Below are 18,692 nucleotides of genomic sequence, written 5' to 3'. Positions count from 1 at the left end.
TTATTGTACGTTTAGTCTCTTTTTTGGCAAATTAATTATGCACAAAATATGACTGTAGAGCGGTGAAGAGAGAGAGAGAGAGTCTGTAATCATAACTGTACAAAAGTGTGATCATCATCATATCATATGTGTATTATTAACATGATATTAATGTTTAATTTTTAAATTATCACGGTTATCATCAATACCGGTATATTGCGACAACCGATTCATTCACAGTGTACAGGCCTTTGCAATGTAAACAAAGTAATCCTAAATGAAACCACTAATTTGAGATTATATATAATCAATCACCATGAGTGAACAAAGAAATGCTTGTTGTGTTATCCTTCTATTCTGAAAGGAGCTTCTTTCAACTCCATAAATCCAGAGAAACATAAAACCCGAATATAAGTAAATACATAAGAGTAAAAGTAAGAGAAAAGCACAACGACATTCTTTTTACTACATAAACTGTTATATAATTGTTTGTTTTCATAAATATCCTTTATTATATTTGGCAAAAGTTTTATAGTACAGCCAGTGAAGTACATATTACATAATGACCATAACGACAACAAGGTGATCCCACTTGTTCTATTTCAAAGAAACAATCTGTAATATTGAATGCAGACAATTCACAGGAAACATGGAATATATGTTTTCTGGCATTTCAAATATTAAGAAAAGAGAATTTTGATAAGAAAAAACAGTTACAGCGAATCAGAAATTTAAAATTTTGCCTTGAAAAAAATGTTAATGAATAGATTAAGCTGTATTTTAATAACTTTGAATGATAATCAGGTGACAGAGTAACAGAAAACGTATTGTCGTTTGTAAGAGCTACTCTTGAAAAGTGACTTCATTCTTTATTGGGATCCCCATTAGATGCCACAAGGGTAGCAGCTACTCTTCCTGGGGTTCACACACAACAAAAACATAACATATAACAAGACATATAACACATTTAAAAAAATCACAATAAAAACATGTTCAAGACAAATAAAATAAAAAAAATTAAAAGAAGAGAAAAAAATAAATAAAAATAAAAACTGCCTAAGATAAAAAAAATAAATAAAAAAAATTCATCGTTTTTCAGGTCAGCCACCGGGGTTATTTTTAATGTGATTTTTTTGTATTTGTTTTTTAAACTTACCTTGCTAGGTGCTTCAGTGATCCTAGTAGGCAACTTGTTCCACATTGTGATTACTTAAATGAGAACATTCAAGAGGAAGAATAAAAAGTAACAACAGAATGTCAAAGTGAGATCAGGTGATCTGGTCTACAGTATCCATGTAAAAATATGCGTTTCCTGTTAAAGTTGGAATATAAGTTGATAGAAATAGACATGGAGACAGAGCAAAGTGCCAGCAGTCCAGTTAATATAAAGTGACAGATGTAGAAAAAATAATAACATACTTGTGCAGAGAGTTGATATTGTTTAAGAGCTAGTAATCACTCAAGAGGCAGCGTACATTTGATGTTAAATCATGATTATTTCAAATGGTTACAGTAAGATAAGCTGGATATTTGCCAGAGAGATTGAGCCGGTCAAACCAAAATAACAAAGTCTCACAAAGCTGAAAGGAGTTGAAGTGATGTGAAATGACGTAATGTGATGTAATGTGGTGTAATGTGATGTAATGTGATGTGGGACCATGGTCTTGTGATGGTGGATCAATGCCTTGCTCATGGGTGGTAGCTGATTAGAGAGAGGAGAGTATTACTCATTCATTTTTCCCCCCAGCTGCTTAAAGGGTTCAAACTAGAGCTAGTCAGGCTGATATATCATATTGTGTACATGTCAGCACATAGATAAGAATTATAGTACCGACACGCCAGACTAGGTTTGAGATCATTGTGTGTCACCATTAGTTTGTCCACCAGAGAGCATTGACAAGTTGACTTTTACACTGTAAAATATCCCACTTAGTAGCTATACAGTATATCTTGGTCACAAAAAAATTGAAGGCATCCGTATTAAGATTGTTTGTTTATCAGGGCTGTGTATTGGTAAGAATCTGGCGATACGATGATGATACAGGGGTTACGATTCAGTATACTGCGATACTGTAACTAAGGCGATATATTGCGATATTTCAATCTAATTTTAGGAAAACTGTCATAGTATATAAAGAACACACCACCATATGCATCAAATCTGAGTAAGGTTTACTTTTTTATGCAATCAGAACAGTGGGATCTGCATTTGCATTTATCACAGTCGCTGTAACATCCAACATCACAGCACTACTTTGAGAGGACACATACACTGAGAGGGTGCATCTCTTTGCAAATGAAATAAAGTGTTGACTGAGTTCCTCTTTGCATGTAAACTATTGATTAAAAATCGATAGTGTATTTGAGAATCGATGCAGTATCACAAAACATAATATTGTGATATTCAATTTTTTCGATATTTTCTTACACCCATTTTTATTGTGCACCTCTCAGTTATGACAATTTAAAACAGTAGTATTACAGAACACATGTCACGTTGAGTGTTTGTGTGTTTGTGCGTGCCGGTCCGTGGCTTCGCTCTAATTCTAATCTAATTATCATAATTATTTGCAGTGATGATGACCATATCACATCTGGCTGTTATGGGAATTAAATTTCATTCAACTAAAATACTATTTTTTCTGTGCAGTGCACAGAGGCAGATATTCTCTCTCTTTGACTGTAGATTAATATTATTCATATATACTTTGACACTACAGAGCAGAGGTCATTGTCACATAGCTTCTGACTGTTCTGGAGCGTTTGTTACCTTTCACAGAGGACACGCTGTGACTATTTCTGTCAGGATGAGTCGTCTCATCCTGACAGAAATATGCTTTGAACCCGTTTATCTGCTTTATTAATGACGTTGCAAATGGACCTATTTCTTTTGAGCGCTGGATTCAGTGTATGAGACCAGCTGATCTGAGATCAACCTGGGCCAAATAAGCAGATCAAGTGAAAGCAGATAACTAGCGTCTGGCTGGACGTGTGAAGGGATCAATGCATTTCAGGACAGGCGGAGATGGAGAACTCACAGAGCTTAGTCAATATGAAAAGGTTACAATGGTATTTTTCTGTCAAAGGGGGAACAGAGAAATGTAAGCCTCTCTTTGGAAAGCTTTTTCAGTTATTAAAATATCAGACTCGGGGAGTGAATTTTTTGGTAGTGGAAAGGTTTTGAGTATTGTCCTCATTTAGACAGTGGCTTTGGTTTCTGATTAGATTACCTGCAAACTATCCGTATGCTTTATTTAAGTCCAGAGGAACCAAGTTTGCCAATAAGAAATAAGGAAATTAAGAATTTAAACATCCACAGGCAGCATTTCAAGCTATTCAAATTCTATTTAGTAACATCTCTGGTACAAATAATCCAGCTCGGTCGCACTAAATGGCGTATGAATGACACGGTAATCGCAAGTCATTTTGTGTGCATTAAGAACGCCGTTCTTGCTTTTGGCTTGTCATTTGTACGCCATGTAGTCTGTGTTGACTGCACTGTAAATGCATCCGTGTAAATATGCTACGCTCAGAGCTAGTGACGTAGAATAAAAAGAGAGAAAGAGTTTTCTCATGGTGGATGGGTCCAACAAAAACAGGACTTTCAACCAGGAGACCGGTGTTCGTATTCCAAAGTGTTGTTGAGTTATTCTGAAGTTACGTTAGTGACATTTGTGTATTCCCTACTTCTGTTGCGTTGCTTCCTTACATATTTGAGTTAGTTTACGTCCTTAGTTTAAGCCCAACCATGATGCTTTTCCTAAACCTATTGGTGCCTTCAAAGTTTTTGCTGCCTAAGCCTAACTGCAGCCGTTACCGTAGTTTTGTTGCGCAGCGTAAAAATGACGAAAGTCGAAAAAAGGCTAAAATGCATTCTCACGATACACGGAATGTCCTTGTAATGAGATCGGTTTGAATAATCTGTCATTTTCTGCATTAATTCAAACAAACACTCAAAATTGGCCACAGCCAAGGTGTGACATTATTAACATGTTACTAGAAAGCTTTTTCATAAAGTCTACTGTACTCTCACCAACTGTCATTCGACCTGACACGGTACAAAGTTTAGTTAGGAAACTAGAGAGGAGGATATTTTGGCTTTTAGGGATGTGCTGTAGTGTGATGTTAAAAATGACATCTTTAAGGTTGCTTCAGGTGGATGTCCAGGCCCATGCAGGCAAACAACAAGTGACCGCCATCCTAAATCAGTGCTGTAGAAAACCTCTGGTCAGAGCTGCTGACCGTGGACTTAATCCCCTTGACTCACAACTATGGCTGCCCTAGTTTGACGGAGGCAGTTGGATAACAGGGAGCTGGTCAGTGGTAAGGTTGAAACATTTATATCGTGTCTCTGGACATCCCTCAGTACCATCTTCCAATCAGAAAATCAGAGGCAATCCAGAAATTACACAATGTTTGAAAAAGAGAAGGGGGTCAGTGATTGGAGACGTACATACCTGTGTCCTTTAGATATCACATATTCTATTTGAATTGTTATGCTTTCCTCGCAAAAGAGAATAGTCACTATTTCCTGTTGCTTAATTGCAGTGTTAATGAGTTATAGTGTTTTCCATGAATCTGACCTTTTAGATTATTAGAATTTTTACAGAACCACTTTTATATTGTTAGTACTTGTTTGATCATTCTGATGTTATACACTTCTTTTTGTAGAAAAAATAGACAATCCTGGAAGTCCAATATTCACTCTTCTTGCAGCTCTCCACCATCTCCTGAGGGAAAAGTCTGGCTCTTTAGCTGATAAACGCTCCACTATGTTCACCAGATAGCTTCTAACGTGGTCTGTCTGCTGTTTAATGCTGAGCAAGTAGAACACAGTGGGTTTTTTAGAGCCTTTTCACTGGAAATAGCTGCCTGCTGTGGCTGGTAGATGAAGCTGATGAAAAACAATGAGCTGAAAGAGGCTAAAGCGCTCCGTAGAGCTGAGGGAAATGCAGATATGGGTGGTAATTCTCTGTCACAATCTCTTTGACATTATACGCTTAATATGATCCATATGGAAATATATTGATTTAAAGCAGCTTTAAGCCTGAAAATATGCCTAATAAAAAATAAACTGGCATTTTTAAATGGTGACAAAAGTGTCAGTGAGTTGGAGAGAGCATTCAGACAGAAAGCAAAATCCACTATAACAATAAAGTGGAGGAAAGGGATCAACACCATGATGGGCAGAGACCAGAGGCCAGCCCCAAACAAATACTCTGCGTCTTTTACTGAACAGCTAAACATTTTCTACAGCTTAAAAATAGACCTAGTCTTTGTCTTAAATATAACTTTATAAGTCAGACTTTCCACAGACTCTTAAATTGACCTGTTGCACAAAGCTTCCCTAATATGAGTGACTAATGTAAGACTGACTTAGATCAGAAATTAGAAAAGAAATGGAGGATGCAAAAGCGATATCACGCACCACACCAAGTATGAGAGAAGAGAACAGGAAAGGTAAAGGGCATAAATGTAATTGGTAACAAATTAAATAGTTAGCTAAAAGTAATATAGGAAGAGTTGAAATAGTTTGCTAACTTCCTTCTAACAGGTTTAGTCAGGGGAGTGGTGGCTAACTGTCCTACCTCTAGAGCTACTACCTCTAGACTAATCTAACCTGTCAATCTAAGAACAGTCTAAGGCCAAGACTAGTCCCGTCTAAGTTTATGCAACTGGCCCCAGGTTCAACTGCTCACAACCGCAAGAAGGCTGAAGCCCCAGCAGTCCCAGTCCCCCACATATACCAGTCACCGTGGAGGGGAGGAAAGTGGTTTCCACCTTGTCCAGAGTAAATCCAAGCAAAACAGACAGGCTCAAAGGCAGAGTGCTTAGGAACGTCATAACCCAAGTCTTTCAGCAGCTCCTGGACTCCAGCTTTGTTCCCCACATATGGAAGAAGTCCACCATTATACCCGTAACAAAAAAAGGCCAAGATCAGAAATGGCTACAGGCCCATAGAGTTATATGTGCTCTATGTAAATACATGGAGCGTGTGGTGTGTGATCACTTCTCCACCTTTGTTGCAGACACACTCCAGTTTACACTACTGGATACTGTGACCTCCTCTCATTCCTACACTGGGAGTATACTTCCTGCAGGATATGCGCAACACATAGTGGTTAATGGTTAAAGCAGTTGGACTTAAAACAACCTCTCATCACACAGAATTGGTTCTCTCACTTTTTTTTCCTTTGAGCCCCTATTAGCATAATTTTGCTATATGTATACTTTTATCTGATCTGTGTATTGAATGAAGTGCCACATCCAAGAAGCCATGTTGTTCATAAACTGTTGTTTCTGAAGCCTGTATGATTGAATTAGACATCTTATTCTCTCTCACCTTCCTCCATCTCTGCTTTTCCTATGTCTTCCCTCCCCACTCCTCTGCCTGTAGCTGTAAGTAAATTCTTGTACAGGAGAATCAGGATGAAAAGATGGCAGCCATGCTGTTACCAACGGGTCCTGATGGCTTGCGGCGGTTCACTCGCGAATCCTTGGCTGCGCTGGAGCGGCGGATTGCGGAGGAGCAGGCCAAGACTCGTGGCAAGGATTGCCACGAGGCTCACAGGAACGCAGAGCCACCCAGGCCCAGGATCGACCTGGAGGCAGGCAAGCAGCTGCCGCGCATCTTCGGTGACATCCCTACAGAACTTATCGGGGTGCCACTGGAAGACATTGATCCGTTTTACTACAAGAACCAGAGGGTGAGAGCTGCTGTGTATTTGTGTGTGGGAGTTTTAGGATGGGTTAAACAGTGGTGGTCAAACAAGTCTATAACTAGTCTAGAAAATGTCTCCAACTACTCTCTAGGTTTCTGCATGGCTCAAAGAATATGTACATACATTTGATAACACAAAGTCACTTTGTAAGCCTGTTTAAATTTCTATCCAATCAAATTCACAAACATCTCGCCCCCTTCTGACACAAAAGGATTATTTGCCAAACACATTACGTGATGTTACGCCGAATTCACACCAGGCAGCGGCGAAGTGTGCCCAGCCGCAATAACTAAATTGTTTTGCGGCCGGGAGGCGTAATCACGTGTTTCAGGCAGGAAGAAATTCTTTGTAACATACAGTAGGTCAACACATCACAGGAGTCACAGGATGTGCTTACTGATTGGCTGCGAGTCCTCTCTGGCCGCTAAAAGTGAAACTTTTCCCAACTTTTAGTTTGGCCACGGTTTGGCACAGAATCAAACGGCCGCAGCTCGCTGAGCTCGGGAGCGTTGACAATGGATTTGACAACGACCGTAGAAAACATGCAGGCCAATAAAAGGCAAAAAATATACTGTGTTCATGAGGAATGGGTAACAGAGTTCTTTTTTTTTCACTAATGTTAATGACAAATGTGTGTGTCTCATTTGCACCGTCGGTAAAAGATGAACCGTCAAGCTCCACTTTAACAAAGTCCACAGCAACTTTTCATGGGACTTTCCAACTGATAGCAGTTTACGAACAGAGAAGGTAAAGGAGCTGAAAACTTTGCTTAAAAGACAACAGTTTACCAAACTGATGAAGAAGGCCAGTGCAGCAACAGAGGCTTAGTTTAGTGGCGCACATCCTAAAGAAACACAAGAAGCCCTTCGCCTGTGGCGGGATTGTAATAGAGGTGATGACTGCGGTGGCTGAAACATTATTAAAGGACCATAAAAGTAAGACAGAAGTGATGTCTGCTATTGGCGATGTACAACTTGGTGCTCTGAGTAGCTCTCAGCCATTTTCATCTCAGAAAATGTAGTGTCAATTATGATACTATTTCACTGACACAAAACTCTCATCTGGACTCGTGAACATGATATGTCAGTGATCCTCCTGATCAGCCAAACTGAATTTATCGAGTGGCGTTTTAGAGCAGCTAGCCGAGACGAGACGAGAGCTGCAGCGTCTTTTGTGGACGTAGAAATAGGATTAGCAAGTTTTGATTTGCAGAGTCAGTAGATCAGGCCGCTGCCCATTAATGGGCCGCTTATGGAGAGATGAAAAAGGACGTGGCAGTCATTCTCAGGGTCTCTTTGTTTTGGCATGTGATGCGCTGCTGGATGGGAGGATTATCCAAAGACGGAAAAAATATTTAAATAAATGCCACATCTGTTGGGGGAAGGTTCAACCCGCTTTGGAGTTGCCTCCATTATCTCACACTGGCCTCGCTGGCTGCGTGTGTGTGCACTTGCTACTTTCTTGGAGGCAGAAGTACTTATGGTGGAAGTCAACACATATGGTAGACTGAGTGGTGGATTCAACACAGCTATATTATCATCCGCTGTGGGGTAAAGAACAGCTTAACTGTGTTTCTCTACAGAGCTGAAGAAAATGGAGCCTGCGCATGATGGGAAAATTTGTTTGGGAAATGTATTTACATTCTTATGACTTGTTACAATTTGTTTTATTTACAGAATTTACGCAATAAGATTTGGAAAATGTGATTTTTCTCACTAATGATTTCCGTTTTCTCTCTGTTTTCTTTGCAGACTTTCATGGTACTTAACAAAGGGAAGGTCATCTTCAGATTCAGTGCCACATCTGCAGTTTACATATTTACTCCGTTTCACTTCATCAGATCAATCGCCATGAAAGTTTTAGTCCATTCATATCCTTTTTTTTGATTACACAGAGCCTGTGTCTCATCCTGCCATGTGAAATAATCATGTAACTGTTTCATAGAGCGAGCCAAGTTATTTCCTGTCAGACCATATTACCTGTCACTTTTATTTGTTTGTTTAAGGCTGATATCAATGAAATTTGTGATAAAGCACTGGTGGGTGAACGCCCTTATTGGCTTAAAAAATATAGCGATAATAGAAGTGATATGAGTATAATTTAAAAGTTAGTAATAGGGCTGTCAATCGATTAAAATATTTAATCGAGATTAATCGCATGATTGTCCGTAGTTAATCGCACATTTTGTATCTGTTCAAAATGTACCTTAAAGGGAGATTTGTCAAGTATGTAATACTCTTATCAACATGGGAGAGGACAAATATGCTGCTTTATGCAAATGTATGTATATATTTATTATTGGAAATCAATTAACAACATAAAACAATGACAAATATTGTTCAGAAACCCTCACAGGTACTGCATTTAGCATGAAAAATAGAGATTCGTGCGTACCCATAGAACCCATTTTCATTCACATATCTTGAGGTCAGAGGTCAAGGGACCTTCAGTTTTACTTCGCCAAGATTTAGTGTATGGAGCGTTATTTAGCCTCCTTTGAGACAAACTAGTATGACAACAATGGATTACTCAGGTTTTCTAGTTTCATATGATACCAGTATCTTCACTCTAGCTTTTAAACTGAGCCCACTACAACCTAAAAATCACAAGTTGTGTTAATGCGTTAAAGACATTAGTGGCATTAAAATTAATTTGTTTTAACGCGTTAACTTTGACAGCCTTAGTTAGTAATCAGGATTAAATCATTTCAGGTATTTCTTTTGCGCTCCAAAAAGTGTTTCACTTCAAAGTAAAAGTGTTGATGTCAGAGTCCTGACTTTTGTGATAACATGAAGATCAGACTGCTGAGAACAAACCACTGTGAAAAGTTTTGACCAAAAATAATAATCTTATGCTGTAAAACGTCTAGACTCCACTCCTTCCATCTCACACTGGCAGATAAGCCAATTTCTAATATTTACTGATTTCCCCCCGAATGTTTCTATTGGATTTTTCCATAGTCCCATTTTTGAAACAGCTTTGTAATGGTCCCCTCTGGCATTGCAAAACAAATCCCCTCATATCCCTCTTTTAATCTCTGAAATGAAATAAGAGCAAGGAGATTTCACGTCATGTGACGGCGGCCTGTTAGTTCTCAGACAGCCGATTCGTACTTTACATGCTGGAGGGAATGTTTCCTCTGGATGACAAAACATCTATTGATCAAATTATATATTAAAGAACATCTATCAAATGTTATTGATTTTCTGCAACTGATAAATCATGAATAAGTGTAACTGACAACATGCTCTGAACTTCATTTTAAGAGCAGAAAAATATTTTTTTATATTTTTTATTTTATAATAAAAATTTGTATTAAATAATTTAGATTATTTAAAGAAACTGAAGTTTCAGGTGATTATTCTGATTACGTTCTAATGATTTTAAAGTTAGCAGCTTTATTATTGTATCATTCATCCATAAGAGAGAGTGATACGACTCCCCTGATTTAATGTTAAATGAAATTTACTGGCATTTTCCTTAATCTGCATTTACTGTAGTTCTAATGCCGTTGGCACGCAAAGTGATGGTTTATCCTTCTGGGTATATTTCATAGGATTACAAGAAACATTGTGCGATACATTGTTGGCTTATCCCAAAAAGCTTATATGATTGTAAGTTACTATTTCACTGTACATTTTTCCTTAACCTCTTTTCCACGTTGTTCAGCTTGTTCATAATGTTCACCATACTGACCAACTGTTTCTTCATGGCCATGTCGGATCCGGCACCATGGACCAAGTACCTGGAGTAAGTAGTATTTAACATAACACTCTGAGTCTTGGACATAAATTGAAACTGTGCTACACATGTTCTAATGTGGAGCGTTGCTGGGGTTTGTTGTTTTGTCAGTGATGATAGAGGAATCAGTCGACATGTAAGTATATGATGCATGTGATATTTACTGCAGTCAGAACGCGCCCTAGGCATGTTAAAAGAAAGCATGTGGCGTCGAATGAAACTTTAAAGTCTACAGAAATATTGTGATGTGCATGATGTGGAAGATGGGTCCGAGTTGTTGTCATTATCAGTGGGTCAAAGGCATTTTTAGCATGCAGCATGCTGTCTGTATTGACTGAATTTGTTCATTTACTTTTGCAACTTTAGACATGCGAAAAGAGAAGCAGTTCGCTTTGTTGCTGAGAGTTAGATGAGAATATCTATATTTTAAATATGATGCTACAGCTAATAGCCGATCAGCTTATCTTAGCAGACAGGAACAGATAGCCTGGCTCTGTAAGAACGTCACAAAATCTGAGTTCCTCTTGTCACAGTGCGGTTGCCAGGTAACCAACAATGACTTTAGGAACTTACTGCTCCCCAGTTAAGAAATAGTTCAGCATTAAAGGAACAATGTGGAACGTTTCAGGGATCTATTGGCAGAAATGGAATATAATATACATAACTATGTTTTCATTAGTGTATAGCAACCTGAATCGTTGTGTTTTCGTTAGCTTAGAATGAACCCTTCATATCTACATAGGGAGCGGGTCCTCTTCACAGAGTCCGCCATGTTGCGCCGCCATGTTTCTACAGTAGCAAACCAAACACTGGCTCTAGCAAGAGCCTTTCGCGTTCTTACATTACCTGAAGGCCACCGTAGTTCTCCGACACGCTTGTGAAACTGCGGTAACGTGAGCCGCAGAGTGCAAAACTGTGGTACCGCCAGCCGCCGTCTGACTTCCGTTGCTCCTAAAGTAGTGTTATTATGGTAAGGATGGCCACTGAGCGAGGCTACCGGCATTACCGCGGTTTGGCACTCTGCGGCTCATGTTACTGCAGTCTTGGAAAGGGAGGAGTGAGCGGAGGGGTACTCAGTTGGTTGCAATCTGCAACCACACCACTAGATGCCACCAAATCCTACGCACTGTCCCTTTAAAACCCTGTCTGGTTGTTTTGACACTTCGGTATTTGTACGAGATATAGCGTGTGAACTTAAGAAGTGTTAGTATGCATTTTTGTTCGGACAGAGCCAGTCTAGCTGTTTCCCTCTCTTTCCAGTCTTTACGCTAAACTAAGCTAAGCTAACCAGCGGCTGACCGTAGCTTCATTTTTGCTCTTTGACTGTGGCAGACCTGAACTAAAAGACTGCTTACAAGTGCGAAACTAATTAGAATATGAATGAACCACTGAAAAGTCTTCAGCATGTCTTGTGTGTACTGCATAGACATATTATAATATACAGTATGTGCTCATTATGTTATTTTAAACGGCTTAGGCATGCTATTTCATATCTTGCACACAATCTGTCAGTGACATCACTACAGCTGAATTCAAAGACATTTGGGCTGAGAGCGTTTACACATGATTCATTCTTTTATTTTTCATGCTTTGTCTTTCAGTCTTTATTGTTACTGATTGTGTTTCTTAATACTCAAATCCATTCTGAACTGTAAATCTTGTTGTGCAACACTGGATTCAGAGCTAACTGCATTTCCTTCTCCCCCCATGAATATTTTTCAGGTATACTTTCACTGGCATTTACACTTTCGAGTCGGCGATAAAGATATTAGCGAGAGGGTTCTGTATAATGCCGTTCACCTTCTTGAGAGATCCATGGAACTGGCTGGACTTCAGCGTCATTGTCATGGCGTAAGTTACGATGTCATTCATGTTTCATTCATAGCAGTAGCTACATTGTGCAGAAACATCTCATTAAAAAGGTCCACCTTAATTCCCCATTCTGTCTTGTGGGGCAGTTTTTGTGCAGATGATAAAGTGTCAAAGTGACCGTAGTCAGTTAGTCATCCTGAGTGGTGATTTGAAGCATCATGACGATGATAAGCTTATTGTTAAGGTCATAGATCTGTGTGCAATGACTCACTACCCATGATGCAGGTAGCAGATTAGACAGGTGACCTCTCGATGCGTCGGTTCAGCATTGTCCGAGACCAATCATCCTGATAGGACATTTGCTTTGTTTGAAAACAGCGAGACAAAATCCCTTTTAATGCATGTTGTAGACACACTGAAAGCTGTCATCACCTTCGGCGATTAATTTGTTTTTGATTAATTATGGTTCAGTCAGTTCCTCTCACAGGTACTCAACACATGCTGTTCCTGTTGTTTTACCTCTTAAGAGGGCTATAATCAGTGTTTTTATATGAACAATGGATCACATGACTACTTGTGTGTGAATGGAGCTTGAAGTGATGAACCCGCCCAACTGCTGCTCTTAAGGCATTTTCGTCTTTAGACCATAAGACTAAATCTAAAATAGCTGCCAAAATTAACATTGGTACGCTACGTCCCTAGCACCAAGCATTAGAAAGACAAAGTTAGCAACTAGGTGGTGAACATAGTGAAGCATTTAGCAGCTAAAGAGACAGATATTTCCCTCAAAAGTTGGTGGAGACCAAAACAGAGCAAACTCCAAATGAATGCTAATGTTGCTCCGTTTCTGCTGGATGTGTAAATAGGCAACTATTTGCTAACATGTTAGCCACATCAACCTATATGTCAGTGTTGGGATCACAGCTTGTTTTCGTTGCCCCCAGGTGTCCATAAAATCAGTTATTGCAGGATTAAGTAAAGCCACTGACACACTCTATGAGAACTACATATTTAAACCAAGTTGCTAAATCGATAAAAAGACAAACCCATAATGTTATTTGATTAAAATGTATCTATAAAGACATGATATACAAACTGTATGTATGCATGTCTGAACTTTAATTATTAACCCCAGTGATCATGCAGATCACTAGAATTAATACTTTATTCCTGTTCATAACTTTCCTTTTATCAATTTCCAGATATGTGACAGAATTTGTAGACCTCGGAAACGTCTCAGCATTAAGAACCTTCAGAGTACTACGAGCACTGAAAACCATCTCAGTCATCCCAGGTAAGATGACACATCAACAGAAAGCTTCACGTGTCTGCGTGTTACCAGGCAGCTAATATATTGTCTCCTCTCCTCCGTCAAGGTCTGAAGACCATCGTCGGCGCTCTGATCCAGTCCGTGAGGAAGCTGGCGGACGTGATGATCCTGACCGTCTTCTGCCTCAGCGTGTTCGCCCTCATCGGCCTGCAGCTCTTCATGGGGCTGCTGCGGCAAAAGTGCATCCGCAGCCTCACGCACTGCGTCAACTCCTCCTACAGCCCCAACGCATCCTTCATCTGCAACAACAGAACCTGGAGCTCCAGGATGGACTTCCTGGGCAGCGAAGGTCAGCCAAAAAAACAAACAAAACACTGGTGTTGAGAAAGCATCTCTGAATACTGTCCAGTATCATTAACATTCAGTAAAATTGTTTCTTTAACTTCTTTTTCCCCTTTTCCTTAGATAATTTTTACAAAGTTGAGGGAGCAAAGGATGCCTTAATATGTGGATACGGAAGTGATGCAGGGTAAGTGACTGTTTGTCCTGCTTACTGCTTGTTAATCATCTGCGGGCTATTACATAACATCAAAAATATTTAGCATCTAATGGCTTTTGATCCCATGCACGTCATGTCTATAATTAGATACAGTAGCTTGGCCATCAGACTTGGTGCCAGTAGAACAAAAAAAGACCGATAGGACGATAGTGGATGTGCTTTAGGCTTCATATTTAAATCTGTGACTTATAGGCGTAATGTATAGAGGAATGATCCCGTCAGAGGGAGGGGTGTAGCGTGAGAGAGGCTGTGCACAAGACGACATGTGGTGTGGATAATCACCCCGGCTCCACTGGAACCCTTTACAGAGAAACATGGAGTTGCCAGCTGGAGAGAGGGGGGTCTTTGGAGATTTCATCATCTCAAAAGCTCTATGACATGATTAGGTCGACCGGAGCGGACCGGATCACTTCGGATTGATATTCTGTTATTGTTGAGAGGGGATACTGTACTGAAGTTTGTGTCTTTGTGACGGACCACACACACCTTTTGATTTAATTTCCAACACCAATATGAATGTAGTCGTGCATGCATAGATGAATATTTCATCTGTGGACTTTGTTCCCAATCAAAGGCACAGTGTGAAACCTTCCAAATATTGCTACTCAGCCCACGCACTGAATAATCCTATAAATCCAAAATGCTTTTGAAACAAGCACAACAGGATGACTCAGATTCTGCCCATGCCAGGCCTAGTTCAAGGGTTATAGTGAACTAAATACCCATCTGTGTGAATCTGAAATCCCGCAGCTTCAACAAATGGCTTCCATTAGGTGCTCTTGTTAATGATACAAGGAAATGGATGATAGCAAATAACAAATGATATTAAATTTTAACAGGGAAGTTTGGTGCCGATATTCTTTTCTTTTCTTATAATAAGTGGTTCTATATTGAACCTTTTATCGGCTCGATATCTTGGTACAAATATGGCACCCCTAAACAATTCATTACAGTATACACCCATCTTACAGAGTTCCTCCTAAAGGACCCTTGGGGTTCTTTAAAAGCAAAGAATTTGTTTTTCCATTTGATTACATAATAATAATTTTATTTATGGCTGTCAATCAATTAAAATATTTAATCGCAAATTTGTCGCAAATTTTTTTTTCTAAATGTTCCTTAAAGGGATATTTGTCAAGTATTTAATACTCTTATCAAAATGGGAGTGGGCAAATAAGCTTGCTTTATGCAAATGTATGTATAAATTTATTATTTGAAATCAATTAACAATACAAAACAATGATAAATATTGTCCAGAAACCCTCACAGGTACTGCATTTAGCATAAAAAAATATGCTCAAATCATAACATGGCAAACTGCAGCCCAACAGGCAACAACAGCTGTCAGTGTGTCAGTGTGCTGACTTGACTATGACTTGCCCCAAACTGCATGTGATTATCATAAAGTGGGCATGTCTGTAAAGGGGAGACTCGTGGGTACCCATAGAACCCATTTTCATTCACATATGTTGAGGTCAGAGGTCAAGGGACCCCTTTGAATATGCCCATGCCAGTTTTTCCTCGCCAAAATCTAACGCAAGTTTGGAGCGTTATTTAGCCTCCTTCGTGAGAAGCTAGTATGACCTGGTTGGTACCGATGGATTCCTTAGGTTTTTCTAGTTTCATATGATGCCTTCAGCTCTAGCTAGGAAGATCGATTGCGTTAAAGAAATTAGTGGCGTTGAAATGAATTTGCACTAACACTTTATTATAACTTTAACAGCCTTACTTTATTTGTTTGACAAGAAAAACTTTATGTAATCAAAATCACTTTTAATACTAACAGAGCAAAATAATGTTGGTAAACACACAGATACAGGCAAATTATTATTAGTGCTTTGATTACTTTGATACGATACATATCATGATACAGGGGCTACGATTCAATATATTTTCCTATATTGCAATACTGTAATCAATGCAATTATATTGCGGTTTTAAATTTTAGGTTATAGTATAAAGAACACACCACCATATGTATAAAATCTGAGTAAAAAAAGATTATTTTTGTATGCAATTTTTATGTAAAATCCAACATTATAGCACTACTGTGAGAGGGCACATACACTGAGAAGGCGCGTCTCTTTGCAAATGAAATAAAGTATTGACTGGGTTCATCTTTGCATGTAATATATTAGATACAAATCTATAGTGTTCTTGAGAATAGATACAGTATCACAAAACATATTACCACAATATTTTCTTGTGCCCATATTAAGCATGCTCAACTAATTTGGTAAATTATTTATTGTTGAAGTAATTTTTCAAGCAAAGATGTCAAACATTCACTTGTTTCAGATTCTCAGATTTAGTGTTTACTTATAACTGAAACATTAGAGCATGATTTGACATGTTAAAATGCTCATATATGAAACGGAGACAGTTAAAGTGCAAGAAAAAGGTTATTTTTTCTGTACAACTCTATTATTGAGCCTTTTCATGACAAAGGGTTCTTTGATTTAGGTGACCCTGGGCTCCTTTTTATAAGAGATTGTGTATGTATGCATGCGATTAAGCCAATAATATTATTAATACATTATTTTAATTAGTTAATAGAAAAAATATAGACACGGTGTAGGTATTTACAAATTTTTATTGGCATCAGAGCGCAGCCAACCCTTTAGCTTTAATCTCACTCTGTAACCTCTCCTCCAAAAACACAGGAGCTTAATCTCCCGAGAAGTAAAATCTGATTCAGTAATTCGTGTTCAAGTCAGAGCGAAAAGAGGATACATTTGAGGGCATTCAGAGGGAAATGACGTCACTAAACTCCCATGAGTAGTAGGTCAGTAAGATGAGAATAGCACCGATATGACCTATCCAGCTGTCCCAGACTTTACCTACAAGTCACCGCCATTGGGCTGTTTTAGATTTGTTGCTTATTGTTTGTGTTTCTGCCATTTACGGAGCTCTAACAGCGCACGAATGTGGTATTTTATTGTGTCCATTGTGGTTAGATTGATGTTAAATCAAAGACAGAATGACGCACTTGCCAGGTTATAGGTTAAAGTAACCATATGTGTCTGTTGTCAAAACGATCGCCACCCTTTAAACTCCTTCGACATTTTAGATGGAACTTTCTGAGGCCGGCTGTGGAGACGGGCAAGATATTAAGCAGGTCAGGATGGAGGACGTAAAACATAGAGGATGCTTAATCTTTTGAGTGTATTCCAACAAGTAATCCCTGAGTAGATTTCCAAATTAAAGCTTTGGATACGTTATGATGACACACACACATGCATACACAGGCACAAGCGGACAGGCATGCGCGCGCACACACATATTCAAATTATATTTTCAGTCGAGATGGTTAACAAGTTTGTGATAAATGATTTGCTCAAAGTTCCAAGCTGTTTCTCGTCGTGCCCACTGTGGAGTTCAGGCAAACGCTTATCCCCTCACATCTTAAAGCCACTGTGCATCAAGGATTATGACTTTTGCCCTTGACCGGACTGATGTGGGCATGGAGACCCATCGCCTCAGCCCCGCCCACCGTAGAGGGAAACACTTTGCTGCGATTGACAGATGTTCCTCTGCTGTTCTGTCACACGAAGTGCAGGGAACTGGTGGTACACTCTCTAGAGTACGACAGTACCTATAAATAATGTAAACATGTGAGCAAAGAGCTTCCACAGAGCTCTTACACGCCCGAGACTCTGTTGCTTTGGTGACATGAGATGAGATAATATTTGATAATATTTGCTCCTTAACTACAAATCATTTATACTTTAAAGGGGAACTACGCCCATTTTCAAAATTCAGATGTTCTAGATGACACTGAGAGCACCCAGAGGAATGTTCTGAGTATATGGGAACATTTTTTGTTTCACAACTGACAACACTACAATAGAATAAAGCTCATTTGGGTATAAAAAGTAAACAAACATTCTGTGTGTCCATAAAATCAGCCTCCCATTCATTGTCTAAGGAGCGGATCCAGACTATATACTCTACATACAGACATAATCTACTCTGATGTCTACTGTATGACATCACAAGTTTCAGACTTACTTCTCCGGTTTCTGGATTTGAGGGAGAGGAGCTCATGTTCACAAATATTGATTGAACTTTCCGAGACCATGGAAATAACATATTGGAATTCTTAATTTGGATGGTGTTCCCCTTTAACGTGTATGATGACGTGTATGATTTATAAATGCATGCTGTCAGTCTTAGTATTTTTTCTATATTTTTGCTTGCGTTCCGGGAAGCCATTGATTTCCATTAATTTCTGTATACTCTGAAATCAATTAGCAGACTCTTGAAACTTCAGTGTTACAGTATAGTTATGAGGTAATGCAATGAAAACTTAACAGTGTAACAGTGTTAACAGAGTCTGCTAACACTTTACACCAAACAGAAACAAATTAAAAGCATTGGTTGCCTTAAAGGAACAGTTTGTAGCATTTAGGGGATCTATTGTCAGAAATGGAATATAATATTCATAAGTTTGCTTTCTTGAAAATACAAATTGTTGTGTTTTCGTTACGTTAAAATTAGCCGTTTATATCTACATACGGAGCGGGTCCTCTTCATGGAGCCAGCCGCCATGTTTCTACAGTAGCCCAGAACGGACAAACCAAACACTGGCTCTAGATAGGGCCATTCA

General features: G+C 39.0%; 1 protein-coding gene across 1 annotated transcript in view; it reads left to right on the top strand.

Annotated features, from left to right (window-relative positions):
* Positions 1–18,692, top strand: part of LOC119499404 (sodium channel protein type 4 subunit alpha B-like) — a 47,435-nt gene that overhangs the window by 1,863 nt on the left and 26,880 nt on the right. Inside the window, exons 2-8 of the mRNA XM_037788705.1 lie at positions 6,377–6,686; positions 8,453–8,571; positions 10,362–10,451; positions 12,165–12,293; positions 13,457–13,548; positions 13,631–13,873; positions 13,990–14,053. Of these exons, the coding sequence (XP_037644633.1) occupies positions 6,417–6,686; positions 8,453–8,571; positions 10,362–10,451; positions 12,165–12,293; positions 13,457–13,548; positions 13,631–13,873; positions 13,990–14,053 (1,007 nt within the window). The 5' untranslated portion in view covers positions 6,377–6,416. The remainder of the gene's footprint in view (positions 1–6,376; positions 6,687–8,452; positions 8,572–10,361; positions 10,452–12,164; positions 12,294–13,456; positions 13,549–13,630; positions 13,874–13,989; positions 14,054–18,692) is intronic.

Source organism: Sebastes umbrosus, chromosome 12 (genome assembly GCF_015220745.1).
Source record: "Sebastes umbrosus isolate fSebUmb1 chromosome 12, fSebUmb1.pri, whole genome shotgun sequence".
In the NCBI taxonomy this organism is placed as follows: Eukaryota; Metazoa; Chordata; class Actinopteri; order Perciformes; family Sebastidae; genus Sebastes; species Sebastes umbrosus.
The sequence above is the reverse complement of the archived record's forward strand: the minus strand, read 5'-3'. Positions and strand labels throughout refer to the sequence as shown.